Source organism: Mesoplodon bidens, assembly GCF_964165515.1.
Source record: "Mesoplodon bidens genome assembly, chromosome: 3".
Lineage (NCBI taxonomy): Eukaryota > Metazoa > Chordata > Mammalia > Artiodactyla > Ziphiidae > Mesoplodon > Mesoplodon bidens.
In genome coordinates, this window is record NC_138178.1 from 54,631,304 (window position 1) to 54,653,564 (window position 22,261).

Sequence of the window (22,261 nt, forward strand, 5' to 3'; positions counted from 1 at the left end):
CAAATGGTGTTTATAGAGTTTATAATATGCAGGAAGTTATACAGATGCAAAATGTATATACAGGATGATCTCAAATATGTAAAACCATAAAACTAAAAACATTCTGCATTAAAGAAAATACCAGAAGAAATGTACTAAGACTGTTAACAGAGGTTGACTTAGGTGGGATAGCGAGTGGTATTTTTTCTTTGTTCTTTCTACTTTTTTGTTATTTACTAAGTTTGCTGAGTATTATGTTTATGATTAAATCCATTTTACCCTCCCACATAACTTCTTTTTTTATATAAATTTATTTTATTACCATTATTATTTTTATTTTTGACTGCGTTGCGTCTTCATTGCTGCACGCGGGCTTTTCTCTGGTTGTGGTAAGCGGGGACTACTCTTCATTGTGGTGCGCAGGCTTCTCATTGCGGTGGCTTCTCTTGTTGGGAGCATGGGCTCTAGGCACCTGGGCTTCAGTAGTTGCGGCTCATGGGCTCTAGAGCACAGGTTCAGTAGTTGTGGCACACGGGCTTAGTTGCTCTGCAGCATGTGGGATCTTCCCAGACCAGGGCTCGAACCTGTGTCTCCTACATTGACAGGTGGATTCTTAACCACTGTGCCACCAGGGAAGCCCCACATAACTTCTTAGAGAAACTCTGTTAAGGCCCAGTTGGGAGTGTACCCACCTTGGTCCTGTCCTGGCTTTGAGCCACAGGCCATCTCTACATGCTTTTCTGCTCTCCGTCCTCTTGGCTTCTTTTCCAGAGGCAGCAGACACCCCTCACCTTGCCGCCGTGCACACCTGGCAGAACATAGCAGATATTCTCCTCATTGCTGGGGTTAACTTAAACCTGAGAGATAAGGTACCTCTGCTCACAACCAACCTCCCTTGCAAGCTTTCATGACTCCCTCTTTGCCAGAGACCCTGATGCAAATGCCTCCTGCCCCTCCATCACATTCCCCTGCCTCCTCTGAGGTCCCTCAGCACTTGGCCCGCCCCTCTCCTGGTCCTTGCCTGTGATACATTTGTCTTCTGTTTCATGGCCCCCATCAGACTTTGAGCTCCTTGAGTCATCTGCTGGGGAGAGGGGAAGAGAGCTAGAGGAACAGCATGTCACCACCCCACAATTCCGTACGTGTGAAACAGGGTTGGGGGAAGCTTCCTGGGTCACGGTGCTTCTGGGGTGGCCACCTCCTCAGGTGGCCAGAAGTTCGAGAAGGGGTGAAGGCTTAGTATGAGGCTGAAGAGGTCACAGGCTCATGAGGGGAAGGGCCCTTGCACACGTGGCCCAGCCCTTGGGATGGTGTGGGAAAGAGATGGGGGCAGGGAACAGGCCCTGAGGCTGGACCTGGGAAGGGCTTCCTGCTTCCTGGGAGGGAAGCTGGGGCCCGGGGCAGCTGGCCAAGCTTGAAGAGGAGCTTCCCATCTCCCCGCAGGTCCCTGGAGGTGGTGGAGGCCAGCACTGTGCCAGAGGCCTGGAGCAAAGGGCTGGAAACCTGAGGGGAGGCAGCAAACTTGACACAGGAGCCCAAGCCCCTTCTCTGGGTTCTGGTTTCATCTGAGACATGAGGCTGGTAACATCTATCTCACAGATGACCTTGAAGACTTATGCAGGCTGAGTTTTATAAGCTTTAAGTCCTCCTATTCTAGAGGAACACAAGAGGTGGTTGCTGGAATTATTGCCTTATTCTACCTGTGACTTTTCCACACCCAGAGTTACTCCCAGAAAACCCTTCTGCTCTCCAGTGTAGACTGCTGGAATCCACTTTCTTTGGGCAGGAGGGTCTGTAGTCAGTGCTAGAGGCCACCCTACACCCTCTTATAGGAACTCTGGCTTCCCTTCTCCCTTCTTACCCGCAGCAAGGAAAACCCGCCTTGCCAGCGGCCGCCCACATCAACCTGGTGGACATGATCATAAAAGCCGATCGCTTCTACAGATGGGAGAAGGCACTGAGACCCTGCGCTTGGTCTCTCCGTGTTGGAAAGGGAGTGGCCATGGCTTCAGGTGGAGTTGGCTTTGAACCCCAGCCCTGAGCAATTCAGAGGCCCCTCAGTTTCCAAGCGAGTGATAATCCCTGCCTTACCTAACACTAGGGTTCTTTGAGGGCATCCAGAGGTGGGTGAACACCCAAACCACACTGAAATAAGGCTGACTGGGCTTCCCTGGAGCGCAGTGGTTGAGAGTCTGCCTGCCGATGCAGAGGTCGCGGGTTCGTGCCCCGGTCCGGGAGGATCCCACATGCCGCGGAGCGGCTGGGCCCGTGAGCCATGGCCGCTGAGCCTGCGCGTCCAGAGCCTGTGCTCCGCAACGGGAGGGGCCACAACAGTGAGAGGCCCGCATACCGCAAAAAAAAAAAAAAGAAATAAGGCTGACTGAGGTCCGTACCAGTGTGGAGATACTAGTAGACCCTGCTCTAGCTCCTGGTTGATGGATGAATGCATTTATGCATGAATAAAGAAATGGCAAATTGGTTCCAGCTCACTGTCAGCTCCAGGTGATTGGAATTGTGGCTTGGGGTGTTCTATTCAGGCAACTTTCTGAGCCCAGAAGGAAAGTGTGCTGGGATTGATTAGTGATATCTGCTGTGGATTTGGGAAAGAGGAGTGGCAGATTTAAGGTCCTGCATTTGCAGCTCCAGTGTCAGCAAATGGGGGTGGGTGGAGAGATTTTTTGTTGTTCTTAATGGTTGCTTTTATACACAGAAAATAAATTTTTGCATTTATTTCAGTTTTAGAAATTAATACTAAATTGTTTACAAAATTTAAATCCTACTTTTCCTCAAATTTTTAAATTTATTTTTACAATCTTATTATTATATTTATACAACTAGTAAATTTTAACAGTCACTTTCAAGGAAGCCTTTTGATTAAAGTTTGGTCCCATGTTTAAGCTTAATTAAACTACCTTAACGTTTTAAGCTGAAAGAATAAATTTAATATAATAGGTTTTCTTTTTAAGCACTTCAAATGCTTCCTAAATTCTTAAATTATCCCATTAAATCCAATAAATTAAACCTATAAAGTGAATCTCGAATATCATAAACATTCTGATATTGTTTACAAACTTAGTAAACTTCTCTTACACTTCTCAAAAAAAATCACTGTCCAAAAATCAATCAATTGATAAATTTCCATAGGAATCAAGATTTTCTCTTTCACTGACATGCTGGATTCTCGTAAATATTACAACCCCTTTACATACAACAGATTACTCCTAAATATTAATACCAATGGTTTGATGAACTGATTCATCTCTATGCTTAATTTTAAACCACCTCAGGCTTTAAAAGTTTTCAACACTAAGGCAGTGGTGCAGTTAGAATCACAAATCCCTCCTTCCTACCCCTAGACCAATTCAATCAGAATCTATGGGGTAAGGGCCAAGCTTCTGTAGTTCTTAAAGCTCCCAGATGATCCCAATGTAAGATGCAGCTGAGAACACTGCTCTAAAGAAACAGTTTTTACCACCCAGGGAGAGAGCCAAGCTCCCAGGTCGTCACCTCTTAGGTGACTGGCCAGACACAGTTAACCAGGATGTAAGATTCAGAGCTGCAGATGCCAGAACTCACCTGCGCTTTTTTTTTTTTTCACACACACATACACACACACTGTATTTTATTTTTACAAGAGATAAATAAACTGACACCAAACATTGTAAATGGATGACCACAACAAAAGCAACAATGATTGCAATTACCAAACACGAAACACACTCATACTATGTCATAATATTGACATTCAGTTCAGTAATCCTCCACTGTAACAGCACCTTTACTTTGCAGTGATCACCTGAGCTTTTTAACAACTAGAAATCTGCATCCACACCCTTTCGAGGGGCTTTTGTGGCTTTAACTAAGACTTTTGTGGGTTTAACTTAAGCTATTACATAATTTTTGGTAACCTCTTATTTTATCACCTGCTTTGCATAGAAAGAATTCTGTAACCCAGAACTTCTCTACTTGTTGTCACTTGGCAAGTTTAGTTCGTGCCTGATTCTTGGCTTGCCTGGTTTTAGCCACAGCTGCTGAGTCATTCTACTGACACTCGTGCTATAAGAACACAAAGAAAAGAGAGAAATGGGAAGGCTTCCTGGAAGAGGTGGCACCCAGGTGGTCTTTTGACTGTGGCAACGGGATTGAGAGACAGGGAGGTGAGAAAAGGAATTCTGGATGGAGAAACAGTGTAAGCAACTCAGTTTCCAGCACTCAAAGCAAGGCACAGAGTCAGAAACCAGAGTAATGGACACTATGCCCCAGGCCTGTGATGACACCAGTTCTGTGTCCAGGCTCACAAGGGAGAGCCTGGCAGGGATTTCTCCCAGACAGCTGCTGCATTTCTGGGATCTGCCCCACAGGACCAGCTCTCATGCAGGGACCTCTGTGACCCCTCTGGGAGGAGCTTGACCTTTAAGCAGGACCATCGGCAGGAAACACAGCAGCTCCGCTCTGTTCTGTGGTGACTGGCCTCCAGGTACCTGCAGCCCCACAAGTGGAAGAAGCTGGTGTATTGCTGGGTGTTCACCGAGGCCCACGTCCACGCCATCGAGCAACAGTGGACAGGTACCACCTTGCCTTGGTGCCCCAGAGCAACCGGGTGGAGGGGTGGGGGCACGTGGGGTGTGTTCAGTTTTCTGTGCTTCTGGGGGAAAAGCCTCAGCAAGCCACACGCCACTTCCAACACATCACGTGCTCTTCCCCTCTCCAGGCCTTTACCCAGACTGGACCCTCTGCCCCTCCCTCCACACTGACCTGTGAACTTCACATTCTTCACGAATCAGCTTGAGATGAAACCCATCATTCACACGTGAAACTAAAGGTGCTCCCTGTAAAAAGGAGAGGAGCTGCTGTTGCCACTATTATTTAACATCTATTTGGAAATCCTGGCCCTGGTATTAAGGCATGAAACAGAAATAGAAATTGAGTGTAAATACTGGAAAGGAAGAGAGAGATTTATTAGTTTCAGATGAGATACACACACACAGGAAGTCCAGAAGAATCAACGGAAAAACTCTTAGAATAAAATAATTCAATGAAATGGCTAAACATGATTAAATATACGAACACCATAGTATTCCTCTGTACCATCAATAAGTGGGCAAAATATATAGAGGTATATATATACAAAAAATATATATATATGTAAAAATATGTATATTTTAAAATATTTAAAAATATATATATAATATATATTAAAATATATGTAAAAATATACTCCATTTACAATAGTGTGTGTTTCTAAGAAGAAATACGAATGACATATGAGTAAGACAATATAAATTATTTGAACTATAAAAGAAGACTTGGGCAAGTAGAATGACATACTGTATTTCCAGCTAAAAAAAGTGTCATGTAGATATTGATTTTCCCCATATTAAAGCTTTGATTCAATTTTAATCAAATCAAAATAAGAGGTTTTTGAAACTTGACTAAAGGATTCTACAGTTCATCTGAAAGAATAGGGAATATATAAATGAATATTCTGGAGGAAAAAAGCGAAGAGGGTCTAACTCAACCAGACTCAAATTTAGAAAGCTAAAATATTTAACACAGAGAGATACCTGACATAAACATATGCAAATCAGGTAGTGGAATAGAGTGGGGAGTCCACAAGCGAACTCTATTACCCATGCAGATTTCATAGAGGATAAAGGAGCACTGGTAAATTACAGGGCTGGGGACAAGGGGTAGTGAATAAACGGGTCAAATGAAACTGCTACATCACGAGCAGCACCAGGAGGAAGTGCCTGCTGGGGGCCCACGGACACCAGAACATTAGGGACGCAGTGGCTGACTGACTTGGACCTGATGGCTGTGCCCCCATGGCTGTGCCAGACCGTCTGTCCCCAGCTGGGAGAGCTGACATGTTCACAGTTGAATAACAAGTTAACCCCACCACCGGCACTGAAGAGCATGGGCACTTATTTTCCCAACATTGGAATCACCTGGGAAGGCTTAACACTGATCTGTTGCCTAGACCACACCCAGACCCAAGTACTAGGTATCTCAGAACCGGGAGGGGGACCCAGGTGTCAGTGTTTGCTAAAGCCTCCCAGGTGTTTCCAATGAGCACTTATGGCTGAGAACCACTGGTTCAGGGGAAAGAACAGGGCCACTAGCATGTGAGTCATAGGTTATTGTGAGCCGCCAGAGAGATGAACTGTATAGTCATGTGTGCATCGTGGTACCACAGTGAATGCCAATTCTTTCTCTCTTCCCAGTGACACCAATAGGATACATGGTGGATGCTCAGGGGAAAGCCTGGCACTGGGGAGATCCAGGTGTTCCTGACACAAAACTCCACCCCCCATCCCATATAAGGCTGCTCCTCCCCTTCCTCCCACGCCATCCCCATCTCTGGGCTGAGTTCTGCTGGCACTTGGAGAAGCGTCTGATGTGCTGGTGGCGGTAAGGGGTGTGCTCAGGCCTGGCTCTGGTAAGGCAGGCGGGGTTGGCGCCTTCTCTCTCTCTCTTTCTCCCCTCATGATCCTCAGGCACCAAGAGCTACCGGGAGCACGGGCACCGGTTACAGCCAGTGAGAACCCCAGCAGAGCGCTGTTCAAACGCCTCGTCGCCATTGGCAGGAGGGACCTGGCTGGTAAGTGTCCCCCCTGCCCGGCTCCTGCTCAGGGCAGCGCCGGGCGCAGAGTCAGAGTTGCATGGCCCCGCTGGAGTGCAGCAGGGCCCTCCAGGGCTGCTCAGACCACAGCACTGTGGTGCTGGCTCTGAACCTTCCAGATTGATGGTCCTTAGCCCTGCCTCCTCCTGGAACCCAGACGGAGCCTTGGGCAACTCACAGTACCTCCTGGCCCCAGTCTCCCCATCTGTGCCATGAGGGTGACCCAGACGATCCCTATGACCTTCACAGCCCCAAGGCCACTGAAGCTACAATCTCTTCCTATCCAGCTCTCTATACTACATTGATTTTTTTTCTTCTCCAGTTTGGAATAAGGTGGGAACAGCCTGCAGGGTTTTTTTTTAAAAAAACATTAAGACCTATGGGCCAAAACTGGCTTAAGATGAGTTGAACCAGTAAGATTTGGTCAAATAAAATTTCTGAGGCCGTCACAACCTATTTGAGTCTGTCAATCCCAAAAGCTTTTTTTGGGATTTGCGATTCAGGGCACCACGTAGAACCATCAGGCAAGCGGAGTAACAGGTTCTAATAATGATCCCTCATTAAAAACAAAATCTGTGGCTTCCCTGGTGGCGCAGTGGTTGGGAATCTGCCTGCCAATGCAGGGGACACAGGTTCGAACCCTGGTCTGGGAAGATCCCGCGTGCCGTGGAGCGGCTAGGCCCGTGAGCCACAACTACTGAGTCTGCGCGTCTGGAACTTGTGCTCCGCAGCAAGAGAGGCCGCGACAGTGAGAGGCCCGCGCGCCGTGATGAAGAGTGGCCCCTGCTCGCCGCAACTAGAGAAAGCCCTCGCACAGAAATGAAGACCCAACACAGCCCAAAATGAAAAACAAACAAACAAACAAAAACAAAATCTGCTCATGATGAAAAAGGCTTAAACTCTGTAACCTCTATTGCCATGGTGCATTACAGGGCAACCACAGGATGGGGTACTAGGCAGCCATCCATAGTAATGAAGGTATATCAGTCACTTGGCAACAAGGAAAAGCGTTGATAGCACGTTATCAAGGGGCAAGAGGAAAGTCCCCTGTGTGGTCGGTCTCCCCCAGCTGCCACACACAAGGTGCGAAAACAGTCATTTCAGAGGGGAGGAATTAGAGATGACTTGGTTCTTCTTCCAGCATGTTCTTAAATATTATTCTGCATCTTCTTTTAACACAAATTCTTGCAGGCAATTAAAACATCAAACTAGCCTTGTGAGGCAGCGCTCAGGCAACCAGAGGCAACAGGATTCTTGTCTTTTGCAGAAAGCATCAGGAAGAAAGCAAACGATGACTCTAGCGCCCCAAGGAAGTGCACAGCCATGTACCTGGAGGGACTGGACCTTCAGGAGCATGGGACCTCAGAGTGGGGGCCACTGAACAGAGGAGGACCACCGTTTAAGGTCTTAAAAAACAATTACTGTAAACAGACTTCCAGCTGCTTCCACTGAAACCCATATTAGGCAGGACCAGCAGGCAAATGTTTGTGATCTTTTTCACGGGGGCCTGTCTCAGGTTTTGCAGGTAATCCCTTCCCAGAGGTATGGTCCTTTGCAGCTCTCAGTTTACTTTCATCTCCTGCATCTCACTGGAGCCTCACAGCAGCCCCCTGTGGTGCAAGGGATGTCTTTTCAGAGAGGATTCTAGGCACAGGGTGGATAAGCAGCTCATCAGGTGGTGAGGTCAGGGGCCAAACTTAGCATTCCTGTCTCCCCAACCTGGCGAAGGGCTCCATCCATCCCTTACGAGAAGGACTGCCCTTAATTCAACCCCTGACTTTTATGAATGCTGTGCTTACTCCACAACTGTTTCTATTCTCAGCTTATTTGTACATTTTGACAGTTCCTGGAGGCATACACTCGCATTTTTTCCCTCTTTTTCAAAATACCTTTTTAAAGTTTTAAACTCTTAATTTTAAAATCATTTCAGGCTTACGAAAAAGCTGCAGAAATAGTTAAAAGAATTTCCAAATACTCTTCACTCAGCTTCCCCCACTCATCTTACATAACCAGGAAATTAACACTGCTAGGATACTATTAACTCACCTTCACACCTTATTCAAATTTTGTCATTTGAACCTGGAAGTTCTGCCTGAAAGCTGTTTCTGTCTAATGTGAGCTCTCCTGCATGTGGCACAGCTGGCTGTGGCCAGTTTCGGAGCCCATATCTTAGAAAAACTCCTCACAAAGTTAGCCTTTGGGCCTGCGTCCTGGGAAGAAGATAGAATAAAAACTGCTAGAGCTGAAAGGGGCTCCAGCTCTCATACATGGCTGGTGGGAGTTCACAGTGGTATAGTCCTCTGAAAGGCAATTTGGCATTATCCACCGAAACTACAAATACATTTACCCTTTGACCTAGCAGTCCCACATCTAGGCATTTACCCTACAGAGAAACCTGCAAACGTTATATAATACTAATACACATGCAAGTGAACAAAGGTGAAACTATGCTGTGAGATGGATGTGTGGGAGCTGTGTACTATCTGCTCAGATTTCTTTAACCATTTTTAAAAAATAGTCTATTTTTAAAAATAACTGAAACTAAAACTTACAAAAAGAAAGAAAACGAGGCTTTGAAACCAACCCATCAGGGTGATGATTTGAGAGGTGTGTCTGGCCTGAGGCCTCACAGTTTGCAGTGGGATTCAGTCCCCAGCACAACACACAGCCTCCCTGCCATTGTGGCACCTTTCATCTGCACATGCTGTGTTGAGATGGAGAATCTTCTTCTACCATCTATTCCATATGAGAAAGGTATTTCATACCACATGGGACTTGGATCACTTACCTGGATGAATTTTGTTTTTTGTTTTATTTTTTATTTAGTTTTGGCTACATTGGGTCTTTGTTGCTGCACACGGGCTTTCTCTAGTTGTGGCGAGTGGGGGCTGCTCTTCGTTGCAGTGCGTGGGCTTCTCATTGTGGTGGCTTCTCTTGTTGCAGAGCACAGGCTCTAGGCACAAGGGCTTCAGTAGTTGTGGCATGCAGGCTCAGTAGTTGTGGCTCATGGGCTCTAGAGCACAGGCTCAGTAGTTGTGGTGTGCAGGCTTAGGTGCTCTGTGGCGTGTGGGATCTTCCAAGGCCAGGACTCGAACCTGTGTCCCCTGCATTGGCAGGCAGATTCTTAACCACTGCGCCACCAGGGAAGCCCTGTTGTTTGTTTTTTGAGATAAAAAAGCAAGTCCATAAATAAAGTTTAAACGTTGAAACATATCTCTCAAGTTCAATACTTACTTCTTTTGTTTGGGAGATCAATAGCAAAATTTCAAACAAGCTATTGTGGATTTTTTTTTTTTAAATAGGATTTACAAGATTGATTTATAGGGTTCTCATGAATGATCTCTTGTTGCCTACTCAATCAACCTGTAAACAATTTTTTTAAACTTAAAAAAAATTTTTTTAACTTTAAAAAATATTTAGATCAATACTTTTTTATTGAATTATAGTTGATTTACAATATTGTGTTAGCTTCAAGTGTATACCATAGTGATTCAGTTTTTTTTCTGATTATATTCCATTATAGGTATTTATTACATACTAAATGTAGTTCCCTGTGCTATACAGTAAACCCTTGTTGCTTATCTATTTTATGTATAGTACTTTATATCTGTTAATCCCATATTCCTAATTTGTCCCTCCCCACCTCCCTCACTCCTTTGGTAACCATAGGTTTGTTTGTAAATAAGTTCATTTGTACTATTTTTTAGATTCTACATATAAGTGATATTATATAGTATTTCTCTGTTTGACTTACTTCACTAAATATAATATTCTCTAGGTCTATTCATGTTGCTGCAAATGGCAATATTTCATTATTTTTTATGGCTGAGTAATATTCCATTGTATATATATACCACATCTTCTTAAGCTGCTCACCTGTTGGACATTTGGGTTATTTCCATGTCCTGGCTATTGTAAATAGTGCTGCTGTGAACAGCACTATTCATAGTGCATGTGTCTTTTTGAATTAGAATTTTCATCTTTTCTGGATACATACTCAGGAGTGGATTGCTGGATCACATAGCTGCTCTGTTTTTAGTTTCTAAAAAATATTTATTTGTTTATTTTTATTTATTTGGGCTGTGCCAGGGATCTTAGCTGCAGCATGCAGGATCTAATTCCCTGACCAGGGATCAAAGCCAGGCCCCCTGCCTTGGGAGCACGGAGTCTTCACCATTGGACCACCAGGGAAGTCCCTATTTTTAGTTTTTTAAGGAAACTCCATACTGTTTTCCATAGTGGCTGAACAATTTACATTCCCAACAGTGTATTAGGGTTCACTTTTCTCCACATCCTCTCCAACATTTGCTATTTGTGGACTTTTTGATGATAGCTATTATAACAGGTGTAAGGTGATATCTCATTGTGGTTTTGATTTGCATTTCTCTAATCATTAATGATGTTGGGCATCTTTTCATGTGCCTATTGGTCATCTGTATGTCTTCTTCGGAAAAATGTCTATTTAGATCTTCTGCCCGTTTTCTGATTGGGTTGTTTGTTTTTTGATATTGAGTTGTATGAGCTATTTGGATATTAATCCCTTGTATATTGCATCATTTGCAAATATTTTCTCCCATTCCGTAGGTTGTCTTCTTGTTTTGTTGATGGTTTCTTTTTTTTTCCTCACACACCCACTGTATTTTAGTTTTACAAGAGATAGATAAACTGACACCAAGCATTGTAAATGGATGACCACAACAAAAGCAACAATGATTGCAATTACCAAACACGAAACACACTCATACTATGTCATAATATTGACATTCAGTCCAGTAATCCTCCACTGTAACAGCTCCTTTACTTTGCAGTGAAAATTGATTTGTATATTTTTTGCCTCTGAGTCCTTCTGGGATTTTTTTTTTATTCAAAGTCACAAAAATTATAATCATCCTCATCAGTTCACTCAGTCCCATGTAATAATTTTTTTTTCATCTTGATCTTTTGTTAGCACTTTTATGAATTCATCAGTTTTCCATTAGAGTTCTGAAAATGCTTATTCATTCAGTTCAGCAGTATAGTCAGTTACCAGAAACCTGTACTTGTCAGAGTCTTTTCCACGAATTCCTTGAAGATGAAACGCTTTTATAGGAACATTTTTGCCAAAGCATCAGAGTACACCCAGAACTGCCTGTAAATGACGAAAGACATAAAAATGACCACAGTTAAAGATTTGATGAAAGTTCATAATAATGAAAATGACAAGAAAATTTAGTTATTTCTGAGATACACATTTTAAGGTAATAACTAGAATTATGACTTATAACATTATACCAGAACATATAAGATTTTTAGAAATTTCATGTAATGTCTGAAACATTTATATTAACATATTACCATACAAATAACCCAAAGAAAGTTTAGTATTAGTTTTTTTTGTTTGGTTGATTTTTTTATACTGCAGGTTCTTATTAGTCATCAATTTTATACACATCAGTGTATACATGTCAATCCCAATCATCCAATTCAGCACACCACTATCCCCACCCCACCACGGTTTTCCCCCCTTGGCGTCCATATGTTTGTTCTCTACATCTGTGTCTCAACTTCTGCCCTGCAAATCAGTTCATCTGTACCATTTTTCTAGGTCCCACATACATGCGTTAATATACGATATTTGTTTTTCTTTTTCTGACTTACTTCACTCTGTAATGACTGAATTTCGTTCCGTTTTATGACTGAGTAATATTCCATTGTATATATGTACCACAACTTCTTTATCCATTCGTCTGTCGATGGGCATTTAGGTTGCTTCCATGACCTGGCTATTGTAAATAGTGCTGCAATGAACATTGGGGTGCATGTGTCTTTTTGAATTATGGTTTTCTCAGGGTATATGCCCAGTAGTGGGATTGCTGTATCATATGGTAATTCTATTTTTAGTTTTTTAAGGAACCTCCATACTGTTCTCCATACTGGCTGTATCAATTTACATTCCCACCAACAGTGTAAGAGGGTTCCCTTTTCTCCACACCCTCTCCAGCATTTTTTGTTTGTAGATTTTCTGATGATGCCCATTCTAACTGGTGAGAGGTGATACCTCACTGTAGTTTTGATTTGCATTTCTCTAATAATTAGTGATGTTGAGCAGCTTTTCACGTGCTTCTTGGCCACCTGTATGTCTTCTTTGGAGAAATGTCTATTTAGGTCTTCTGCCCATTTTTGGATTGGGTTGTTTGTTTCTTTAATATTGAGCTGCATGAGCTGTTTATATATTTTGGAGATTAATCCTTTGTCCGTTGGTTCGTTTGCAAATATTTTCTCCCATTCTGAGGGTTGTCTTTTCATCTTGTTTATGGTTTCCTTTGCTGTTCAAAAGCTTTGAAGTTTCATTAGGTCCCATTTGTTTATTTTTGTTTTTATTTCCATTACTCTAGGAGGTGGATCAAAAAAGATCTTGCTGTGATTTATGTCAAAGAGTGTTCTTCCTATGTTTTCCTCTAGAGTTTTATAGTGTCCAGTCTTACATTTAGGTCTCTAATCCATTTTAAGTTTATTTTTGTGTATGGTGTTAGGGAGTGTTCTAATTTCATTCTTTTACAGGTAGCTGTCCAGTTTTCCCAGCACCACTTATTGAAGAGACTGTCTTTCCTTCACTGTATATCTTTGCCTCCCTTGTCATAGATTAGTTGGCCATAGGTGTATGGGTTTATCTCTGGGCTTTCTATCCTGTTCCATTGATCTATATTTCTGTTTTTGTGCCAGTACCATATTATCTTGATGACTGTAGCTTTGTAGTATAGTCTGAAGTCAGGGAGTCTGATTCCTCCAGCCCATTTTTTTTCCCTCAGGACTGCTTTGGCTATTTGGGGTCTTCTGTGTCTCCATACAAATTTTAAGATGATTTGTTCTAGTTCCGTAAAAAATGCCATTGGTAATTTGATAGGGATTGCACTGAATCTGTACATTGCTTTGGATAGTATAGTCATTTTCACAATATTGATTCTTCCAATCCAAGAACATGGTATATCTCTCCATCTGTTGGTATCATATTTAATTTCTTTCATCAGTGTCTTACAGTTTTCTGCATACAGGTCTTTTGTCTTCCTAGGTAGGTTTATTCCTAGGTATTTTATTCTTTCTGTTGCAGTGGTAAATAGGAGTGTTTCCATAATTTCTCCTTCAGATTTTTCATCATTAGTGTATAAGAATGCAGGAGATTTCTGTGCATTAATTTTGTATCCTGCAACTTTACCAAATTCATTGATTAGCTCTAGTAGTTTTCTGGTGGCATTTTTAGAATTCTCTGTATAGTATCATGTCATCTGCAAACAGTGACAGTTTTACTTCATTTCCAATTTGTATTCCATTTATTTCTTTTTCTTCTCTGATTGCCAGGGCTAGGACTTCCAAAACTATGTTGAATAATAGTGGTGAGAGTGGACATCCTTCTCTCGTTACTGATCTTAGAGGGAATCCTTCAGCTTTTCACCATTGAGAATGATGTTTCCTGTGGGTTTGTCGTATATGGCCTTTATTATGTTGAGGTAGGTTCGCTCTATGCCCACTTTCTGGAGAGTTTTTATCATAAATCGGTGTTGAATTTTGTCAAAAGCTTTTTCTGCATCTATTGAGATGATCATATGGTTTTTATTCTTCAATTTGTTAATATGGTGTATCACATTCATTGATTTGTGTATACTGAAGAATCCTTTCATCCCTGGGATAAATCCCACTTGATCATGGTATATGATCCTTTTAATGTGTTGTTGGATTGTTTGCTAGTATTTTGTTGAGGATTTTTGTATCTATATTCATCAGTGATATTGGTCTGTAATTTTCTTTTTTTGTAGTATCTTTGTCTGGTTTTGGTACCAGGGTGATGGTGGCCTCATAGAATGAGTTTGGGAGTGTTCCTTCCTCTGCAATATTTTGGAAAAGTTTGAGAAGGATGGGTGTTAGCTCTTCTCTGAATGTTTGATAGAAATCACCTGTGAAGCCATCTGGTCCTGGACTTTTGTTTGTTGGAAGATTTTTAATCACAGTTTCAATTTCATTACTTGTGATTCGTCTGTTCATATTTTCTGTTTCTTCCTGGTTCAGCGTTGGAAGGTTATACCTTTCTAAGAATTTGTCCATTTCTTCCAGGTTGTCCATTTTATTGGCATAGAGTTGCTTGTAGTAGTCTCTTAGGATGCTTTGTATTTCTGTGGTGTCTGTTGTAACTTTTCCATTTTCATTTCTAATTTTATTGATTTGAGTCCTCTCCCTCTTGATGAGTCTGGCTAATGGATTATCAATTTTGTTTATCTTCTCAAAGAACCAGCTTTTAGTTTTATTGATATTTGCTGTTGTTTTCTTTGTTTCTATTTTATTTATTTCTGCTCTGATCTTTATGATCTCTTTCCTTCTGCTAACTTTGGGTTTTGTTTGTTCTTCTTTCTCTAGCCCATTTAGGTGTAAAGTTAGATTGTTTACTTGAGATTTTTCTTGTTTCTTCAGGTAGGCTTGTATAGCTATAAACTTCCCTCTTAGAACTGCTTTTGCTGCATCCCATAGGTTTTGGATCGTCGTGTTTTCATTGTCATTTGTCCCTAGGTAGTTTTTGATTTCCTCTTTGATTTCTTCAGTGATCTCTTGGTTGTTTAGTAACGTATTGTTTAGCCTCCATGTGTTTGTGTTTTTTACATTTTTTTCTCTGTAATTCATTTCTAATCTCATAGTGTTGTGGTCAGAAAAGATGCTTGATATGATTTCAATTTTCTTAAATTTACTTAGGCTTGATTTGTGACCCAAGATGTGATCCATCCTAGAGAATGTTCCTTGCACACTTGAGAAGAAAGTGTAATCTGCTGTTTTGGGATGGAATGTCCTATAAATATTAATTAAGTCTATCTGGTCTATTGTGTCATTTAAAACTTCTCTTATTTTCATTTTGGATGATCTGTCCATTGGTGTAAGTGAGGTGTTAAAGTCCCCCACTATTATTGTGTTACTGTCGATTTCCTCTTTTATAACTGTTAGCAGTTGCAGTATGTATCGAGGTGTTCCTATGTTGGGTACATATATATTTTTAATTGTTATATCTTCTTCTTGGATTGATCCCTTGATCATTATGTAGTGTCCTTCCTTGTCTCTTGTAACATTCTTTATTTTAAAGTCTATTTTATCTGATATGAGTATAGCTACTCCAGCTTTCTTTTGATTTCCATTTGCATGGAATATCTTTTTCTATCCCCTCACTTTCAGTCTGTATGTGTCCCTAGGTCTGAAGTAGGTCTCTTGTAGACAGCATATATATGGGTCTTGTTTTTGTATCCATTCAGCAAGCCTGTGTCTTTTGGTTGGAGCATTTAATCCATTCACGTTTAAGATAATTATTGATAGGTATGTTCCTAGTACCATTTTCTTAATTGTTTTGGGTTTGTTTTTGTAGGCCCTTTTCTTCTCTTGTGTTTCCCACTTAGAGAAGTTCCTTTAGCATTTGTGGTAGAGCTGGTTTGGTGGTGCTGAAATCTCTTAGCTTTTGCTTGTCTGTAAAGCTTTTGATTTCTCCATCGAATCTGAATGAGATCCTTGCTGGCTAGAGTAATTTTGGTTTAAGTTCTTCCCTTTCATCATTTTAAGTATATCATGCCACTCTCTTCTGGCTTGTAGAGTTTCTGCTGAGAAATCAGCTGTTAACCTTATTAGAGTTCCCTTGTATGTTATTTTTCATTTTTCCCTTGCTGCTTTCAATAATTTTTCTTTGTCTTTAATTTTTGCCAATTTGGTTACTATGTGTCTCGGCATGTTTCTCCTTGGGTTTATCCTGTATGGGACTCTCTGCAATTCCTGGACTTGGGTGGCTATTTCCTTTCCCATGTTAGGGAAGTTTTCGACTATAATCTCTTCAAATATTTTCTCAGGTCCTTTTTCTCTCTCTTCTCCTCTGGGACCCCTATAACGTGAATGTTGTTGCATTTAATGTTGTCCCAGAGGTCTCTTAGGGTGTCTTCATTTCTTTTCATTCTTTTTTCTTTATTCTGTTCTGCAGCAGTGAATTCCACCCTCTGTCTTCCAGGTCACTTATCCGTTCTTCTGCCTCAGTTATTCTGCTGTTGGTTCCTTCTAGTGTAGGTTTCATTTCAGTTATTGTATTTTTCATCTCTGTTTTTTCTTTAATTCTTCTAAGTCTTTGTTAAACATTTCTTGCATCTTCTTGATCTTTGCCTCCATTCTTTTTCCAAGGTCCTGGATCATCTTCACTATCATTATTCTGAATTCTTTTTCTGGAAGGTTGCCTATCTCCACTTCATTTAGTTGTTTTTCTGGGGTTTTATCTTGTTCCTTCATCTGGTACATAGCCCTCTGCCTTTTCATCTTGTCTATCTTTCTGCGAATGTGGTTTTTGTTCCACAGGCTGCAGGATTGTAGTTCTTCTTGTTTCTGCTGTCTGCCCTCTGGTGGATGAGGCTATCTGAGAGGCTGTGTAAGTTTCCTGATGGGAGGGACTGGTGGTGGGTAGAGCTGACTGTTGCTCTGGTGGACAGAGCTCAGTAAAACTTTAATCCGTTTGACTGTTGATGGGTGGGGCTGGGTTCCCTCCCTGTTGGTTGTTTTGGCTGAGGCAACCCAACACTGGAGCCTACCTGGGCTCTTTGGTGGGGCTAATGAGAGACTCTGGGAGGGCTCACGCCAAGGAGTACTTCCCAGAACTTCTGCTGCCAGTGTCCTTGTCCCCACAGTGAGCCACAGCCACACAGCCACCCCCCGCCTCTGCAGGAGACCCTCCAACACTAGCAGGTAGGTCTGGATTAGTCTCCTATGGGGTCACTACTCCTTCCCCTGGGTCCCGATGTGTACACTACTTTGTGTGTGCCCTCTAAGAGTGGAGTCTCTGTTTCCCCCAGTCCCGTCGAAGTCCTGCAATCAATTCCCACTAGGCTTCAAAGTCTGATTCTCTAGGAATTCCTCCTCCCATTGCCAGACCCCCAGGTTGGGAAGCCTGATGTGGGGCTCAGAACCTTCACTCCAGTGGGTGTACTTCTGTGGTATAAGTGCTCTCCAGTCTGTGAGCCACCCACTCAGCAGTTATGGGATTTGATTTAACTGTGATTGCACCCCTCCTACCCTCTCACTGTGGCTTCTTCTTTGTCTTTGGATGTGGGGTATCTTTTTTGGTGAGTTCCAGTGTCTTCCTGTCGATGATTGTCCAGCAGCTAGTTGTGATTCTGGTGTTCTCGCAAGAGGGAGTGAGAGCATGTCCTTCTACTCTGCCATCTTGGTTCCTCTCGATCATTTCCTTTGCTTTGCAAAAGCTTTTAAGTTTGATTAGGTCCCATTTGTTTATTTTTGCTGTTATTTCTTTTGCCTTGAGAGGCTGATGTAATAAAATATTGCTACGATTTACTTCAAAGTGTATTTCACCCATGTTCTCTTCTAGGAGTTCTGTGCTGTCATGTCTTACATTTAGGTCTTTATACCATTTTGAGTTTATTTTTTGTATGGTGTGAGGGAGTGTTCTAATTTCAGTTGATAAACATGTAGCCGTCCAGCTTTCCCAACACCACTTGTTGAAGAGACCATCTTTTCTCCATTGTATATTCTTGCCTCCTTTGCATAAATTAATTTACCATGGGTGTGTGGGTTTATTTCTAGGCTCTCTATTCTGTTCCATTGATCTATATGTCTGTTTTTCTGCCAATACCAGGCTGTTTTGTTAACTGTAGCTTTATAGTATAGTCTGAAGCCTGGAAGGGTTATACGTCTGGCTTTTTTCTTTTTCCTCAGGATTGCTTTGGCAGTTCTGGGTCTTTTTTCGTTCCATATAAATTTTAGGATTATTCGTTCTAGTTCTGTGAAAAATGTCATGGGTAATTTGATAGGGATCACATTAAATCTGTAGATTGCCTTGGGTAGTATGGCCATTTTAACAATATTAATTCTTCCAATCCAAGAACACGGAATATCTTTCCATTGCTTTGAATCATCTTCAGTTTCCTTTATCAGTATCTTGTAGTTTTCAGCATATAGGTCTTTCAGCTCCTTGGTTAAGTTTATACTCAGGTATTTTTTTACATGATTTTAAATGGGATTTTTTTTAACTTTCTGATATTTCATTGTTCATATAAAGAAATGCAATAAAATTCTGTATATTAATCTACTATCCTGCTACCTTGCTGAATTCATTTATTAGTTCTAGTAGTCTTTGTGTGGAGACTTTGAGGTTCTCTATATAGAGTATCTTGTCATCTGCAAATAGTGACAGCTTTACCTCTTCCCTTCCAATTTGGATACATTTTATTTCTTTTTCTTGTCTGATTGGTGTGGCTAGAACTTTCAATACTATGTTGAATAACAGTGGTGAGAGTGGGTATCCTTGCCTTGTTCCTGAATTTAGTGGGAAGACTTTCAGCTTTTCACCATTGAGTATTATGTTGGCTGTGGGTTTGTTGTAAATGGCCTTTATTATGTTGAGATATGTTCTCTCTATACCCACTTTTTTTTTTTTTTTTTTTTTTTGCGGTACGCGGGCCTCTCACTGTTGTGGCCTCTCCCGTTGCGGAGCACAGGCTCCAGATGCGCAGGCTCAGCGGCCATGGCTTACGGGTCTAGCCGCTCTGCGCGGCATGTGGCATCTTCCCAGACCAGCGCACGAACCCGTGTCCCCTGCATCGGCAGGCGGACTCTCAACCACTGTGCCACCAGGGAAGCCCTCTATACCCACTTTGATGAGAGTTTTTGTCATGAATGGATGTTGAATTTGTCAAATGCTTTTTCTGCATCTATTGAGATGATCATGGTTTTTGTGTTTTCTTTTGTTGATGTGGTGCATCACATTGATTGATCTGCATATGTTGAGCCATCCTCACAACCCTGTTGTGAATCCAACTTGATCATGATATATGATCCCTTTTATGTATTGTTGGATTCAGTTTGCCAATATTTTGTTGAGTATTTTCACATTCATGAAAGACATTGGCCTGTAATTTTCATTTTTTGTAATATCTTTGTCTGGTTTTGATATCAGGGTGATGGTGGCCTCATAGAATGAATTTCGGAGTGTTCCCTCCTTTTCAGTTTTCTGGAATAGTTTGAGAAGGATAGGTATAAATTCTTTATATGTTTGGTAGTATTCACCAGTGAAGCTGTCCAGTTCTAGACTTTTGTTTGTGGGGAATTTTAATCCTTGTTTTCCAGTTGTTTTTGTAGCTCTTCTTTGTTCATTTCTTTTTGTTTGTTTTTCCTTTTGTGGTTTGATGGTTTTCTTTTTTTTTTTTTTTGTGGTACGCAGGCCTCTCATTGTTGTGGCCTCTCCCGTTGCGGAGCACAGGCTCCGGATGCGCAGGCCCAGCAGCCATAGCTCACGGGCCCAGCCGCTCCGCGGCATGTGGGATTTTCCCGGACCGGGGCACAAACCCGCGCCCCCTGCATCGGCAGGTGGACTCTCAACCACTGCGCCACCAGGGAAGCCCAAGATCTACATTTTTATACTCTCCTTACGCACATTTTGTGATTTTGATGTCCTATTTTACATCTTCATGCTTATCCTTTTCTTGTTTATTGTATTGATAGTTAAAGTCACTTTAAAAAAATTAATTTATTTATTTTTGGCTGTGTTGGGTCTTCGCTGCTGCGTGGGACTCTCTCTAGTTGTGGCGAGCAGGGGCCACCCTTTGCTGCAGTATGTGGGCTTCTCATTGTGGTGGCCTCTCGTTGTGGAGCACGGGCTCTAGGGACGTGGGCTTCAGTAGTTGTGGCACGCAGGCTCAGCAGTTGTGGCTCGTGGACTCTAGAGCGCAGGCTCAGTAGTTGTGGCGCATAGGCTCAGCCGCTCCGCGGCATGTGGGATCCTCCTGGACCCGGGCTTGAACCCGCGTCCCCTTCATTGGCAGGTGGATTCCCAACCACTGCGCCACCAGGGAAGCCCTAAAGTCACTTTTACAATTTTTGAAATTGTTTTTTAATCTATGTACTGGCTTATTTAAGTGATCTTCAATCTTTTTCCATATTTGCCTTTCCTATTATGATTTTCCCTTTCCTATAGATTTTTGCCTTTCCTCTATTAGAGAAGACCCTTCAATATTTCTTTTAGGGTAGGGTTACTATTGCTGAGTTCTTTTAGTTTTTGCTTGTCTGAGAAATTCTTTCTCTCTCCTTCTATTCTAAATGATACTCTTGCTGGGTAGAGTATCCTAGGTTGCAAGTTTTTCCCTTTCAGTACTTTGACTACATTCATGCTACCCGCTTCTGGCCTGCAAACTTTGTGCAGGGAAATCAACTGATAGCCTTATGTGTGTGTGTGGGGGTCCCTTTAACTGACTCTTTGTTTTTCTCTTGCTGCCTTTAGAATCTGCTCTTTAAATTTTGCTATTTTAATTGTAATATGTTTTGGTCTGGGTCTGTTTGGGTTTATCTTATTTGGGAGCCTCTGTGCTTCCTGTACCTGGATATCTGTTTCCTTCTTTATGTTTGGGAAGTTTCCAGCCTTAATTTCTTCAAATGCATTTTTGGTCCCCTTCTCTCTCTTCTCCTTCTGGAAACCCTATTATGTGTAGGTTGGCATGTTTTATATTATATAGGTCTTGTATGTCACTTTCATTTTTTTTTCATTTGTCTTTCTGTCTGCTCTTCTGATTGGGTGATTTCCATTATTCTGTCTTCCAAATCACTTATACATTCTTCTGTGTCAATTAGTTGACTATTGATTGCTTCAACATTGTTTTTCATATCAGCAATTGTCTGTTTTTTAAATTTTTATTTATTTATTTATTGGCTGCGTTGGGTCTTCGTTGCTGCATGTGGGCCATCTCTAGTTGTGGTGGGAAGGGGCTACTCTTCTTTGCGGTGCACAGGCTTCTCATTGCAGTGGCATCTTTTGTTGCGGATTATGGGCTCTAGGTGCATGGGCTTCCGTAATTGTGGCACACAGGCTCTAGAGCACAGGCTCAGGAGTTGTGGCACATGGACTTAGTTGTTCTGTGACATGTATGATCCTCCCGGACCAGGGCTTGAACCTGTGTCCCCTGCATTGGCAGGTGGATTCTTAACCACTGCACCACCAAGGAAGTCCCTGAATTGTCTATTTTTGATTGGTTCATCTTTGTAGCTTCTAGTTCCTTGTTACAGTGATCTGTGTTTCTATTGATAATCTTTCTTAATTCAGTTAGCATTTTTATTACCACCTTTTTGAACTCAGTGTCTAGTTGACTGGTGAGCTCTGTTTCATTATTCTTTCAGAGGATCTCTTGCTCTTTTAATTGGGAGTAATTCCTCTGCCCTTTCATTTGACTTAACGTTCTCTGTCTGTATGAATTTAGGAGAAACAGTTATCTACTGTGGTGTTGAAGAGGCATTTTTTTGTGGGAGTGTCCGTGTGTAGACCATGTGTGTCCAGTGTTTCTGGTGCGAGGGCTGGTTCGGTATGGATGACAGCCACATCTTCCCTCAGGAAGTGCTGGCCATTATCCCCTTGATAGGGGTGTGTGGTTGGTGTTGAGCATCTAAAGCCTGTGCGGGGTGTGAGGCAGGACTTCCCCTCTGCTCCACGGCCGTCACAGCTCTGTCGGGGGTGGGGTCTGCTCCTCAGTTGTTGAAGTAGAAGCCCTGAGGGTTGGGTTCAGTCAGGCTCTGTTGCCTTTGGGCACGTGCCCTGCTGCAAATGAGGTAGTTGCTGGAGCAAGTGAGGCCCACGCAGTCACAGGGGACCTCTGTGCTCCCTGTGTATGCATCCACAGTTCT

The 22,261-nt window shown here is 42.2% G+C and overlaps 1 protein-coding gene across 1 annotated transcript in view; it reads left to right on the forward strand.

Annotated features, from left to right (window-relative positions):
• The window catches only part of ANKDD1A (ankyrin repeat and death domain containing 1A), a gene marked incomplete at both ends in the record, with an annotated part of 36,972 nt that extends 28,919 nt beyond the window's left edge, over nt 1-8,053 (forward strand). Inside the window, 8 exon segments of the mRNA XM_081228238.1 lie at nt 751-763; nt 766-848; nt 1,847-1,933; nt 4,341-4,442; nt 4,446-4,545; nt 6,477-6,506; nt 6,509-6,580; nt 7,869-8,053. Of these exon segments, the coding sequence (XP_081084364.1) occupies nt 751-763; nt 766-848; nt 1,847-1,933; nt 4,341-4,442; nt 4,446-4,545; nt 6,477-6,506; nt 6,509-6,580; nt 7,869-8,053 (672 nt within the window).
• Nucleotides 8,054-22,261: the final 14,208 nt, after the last annotated feature.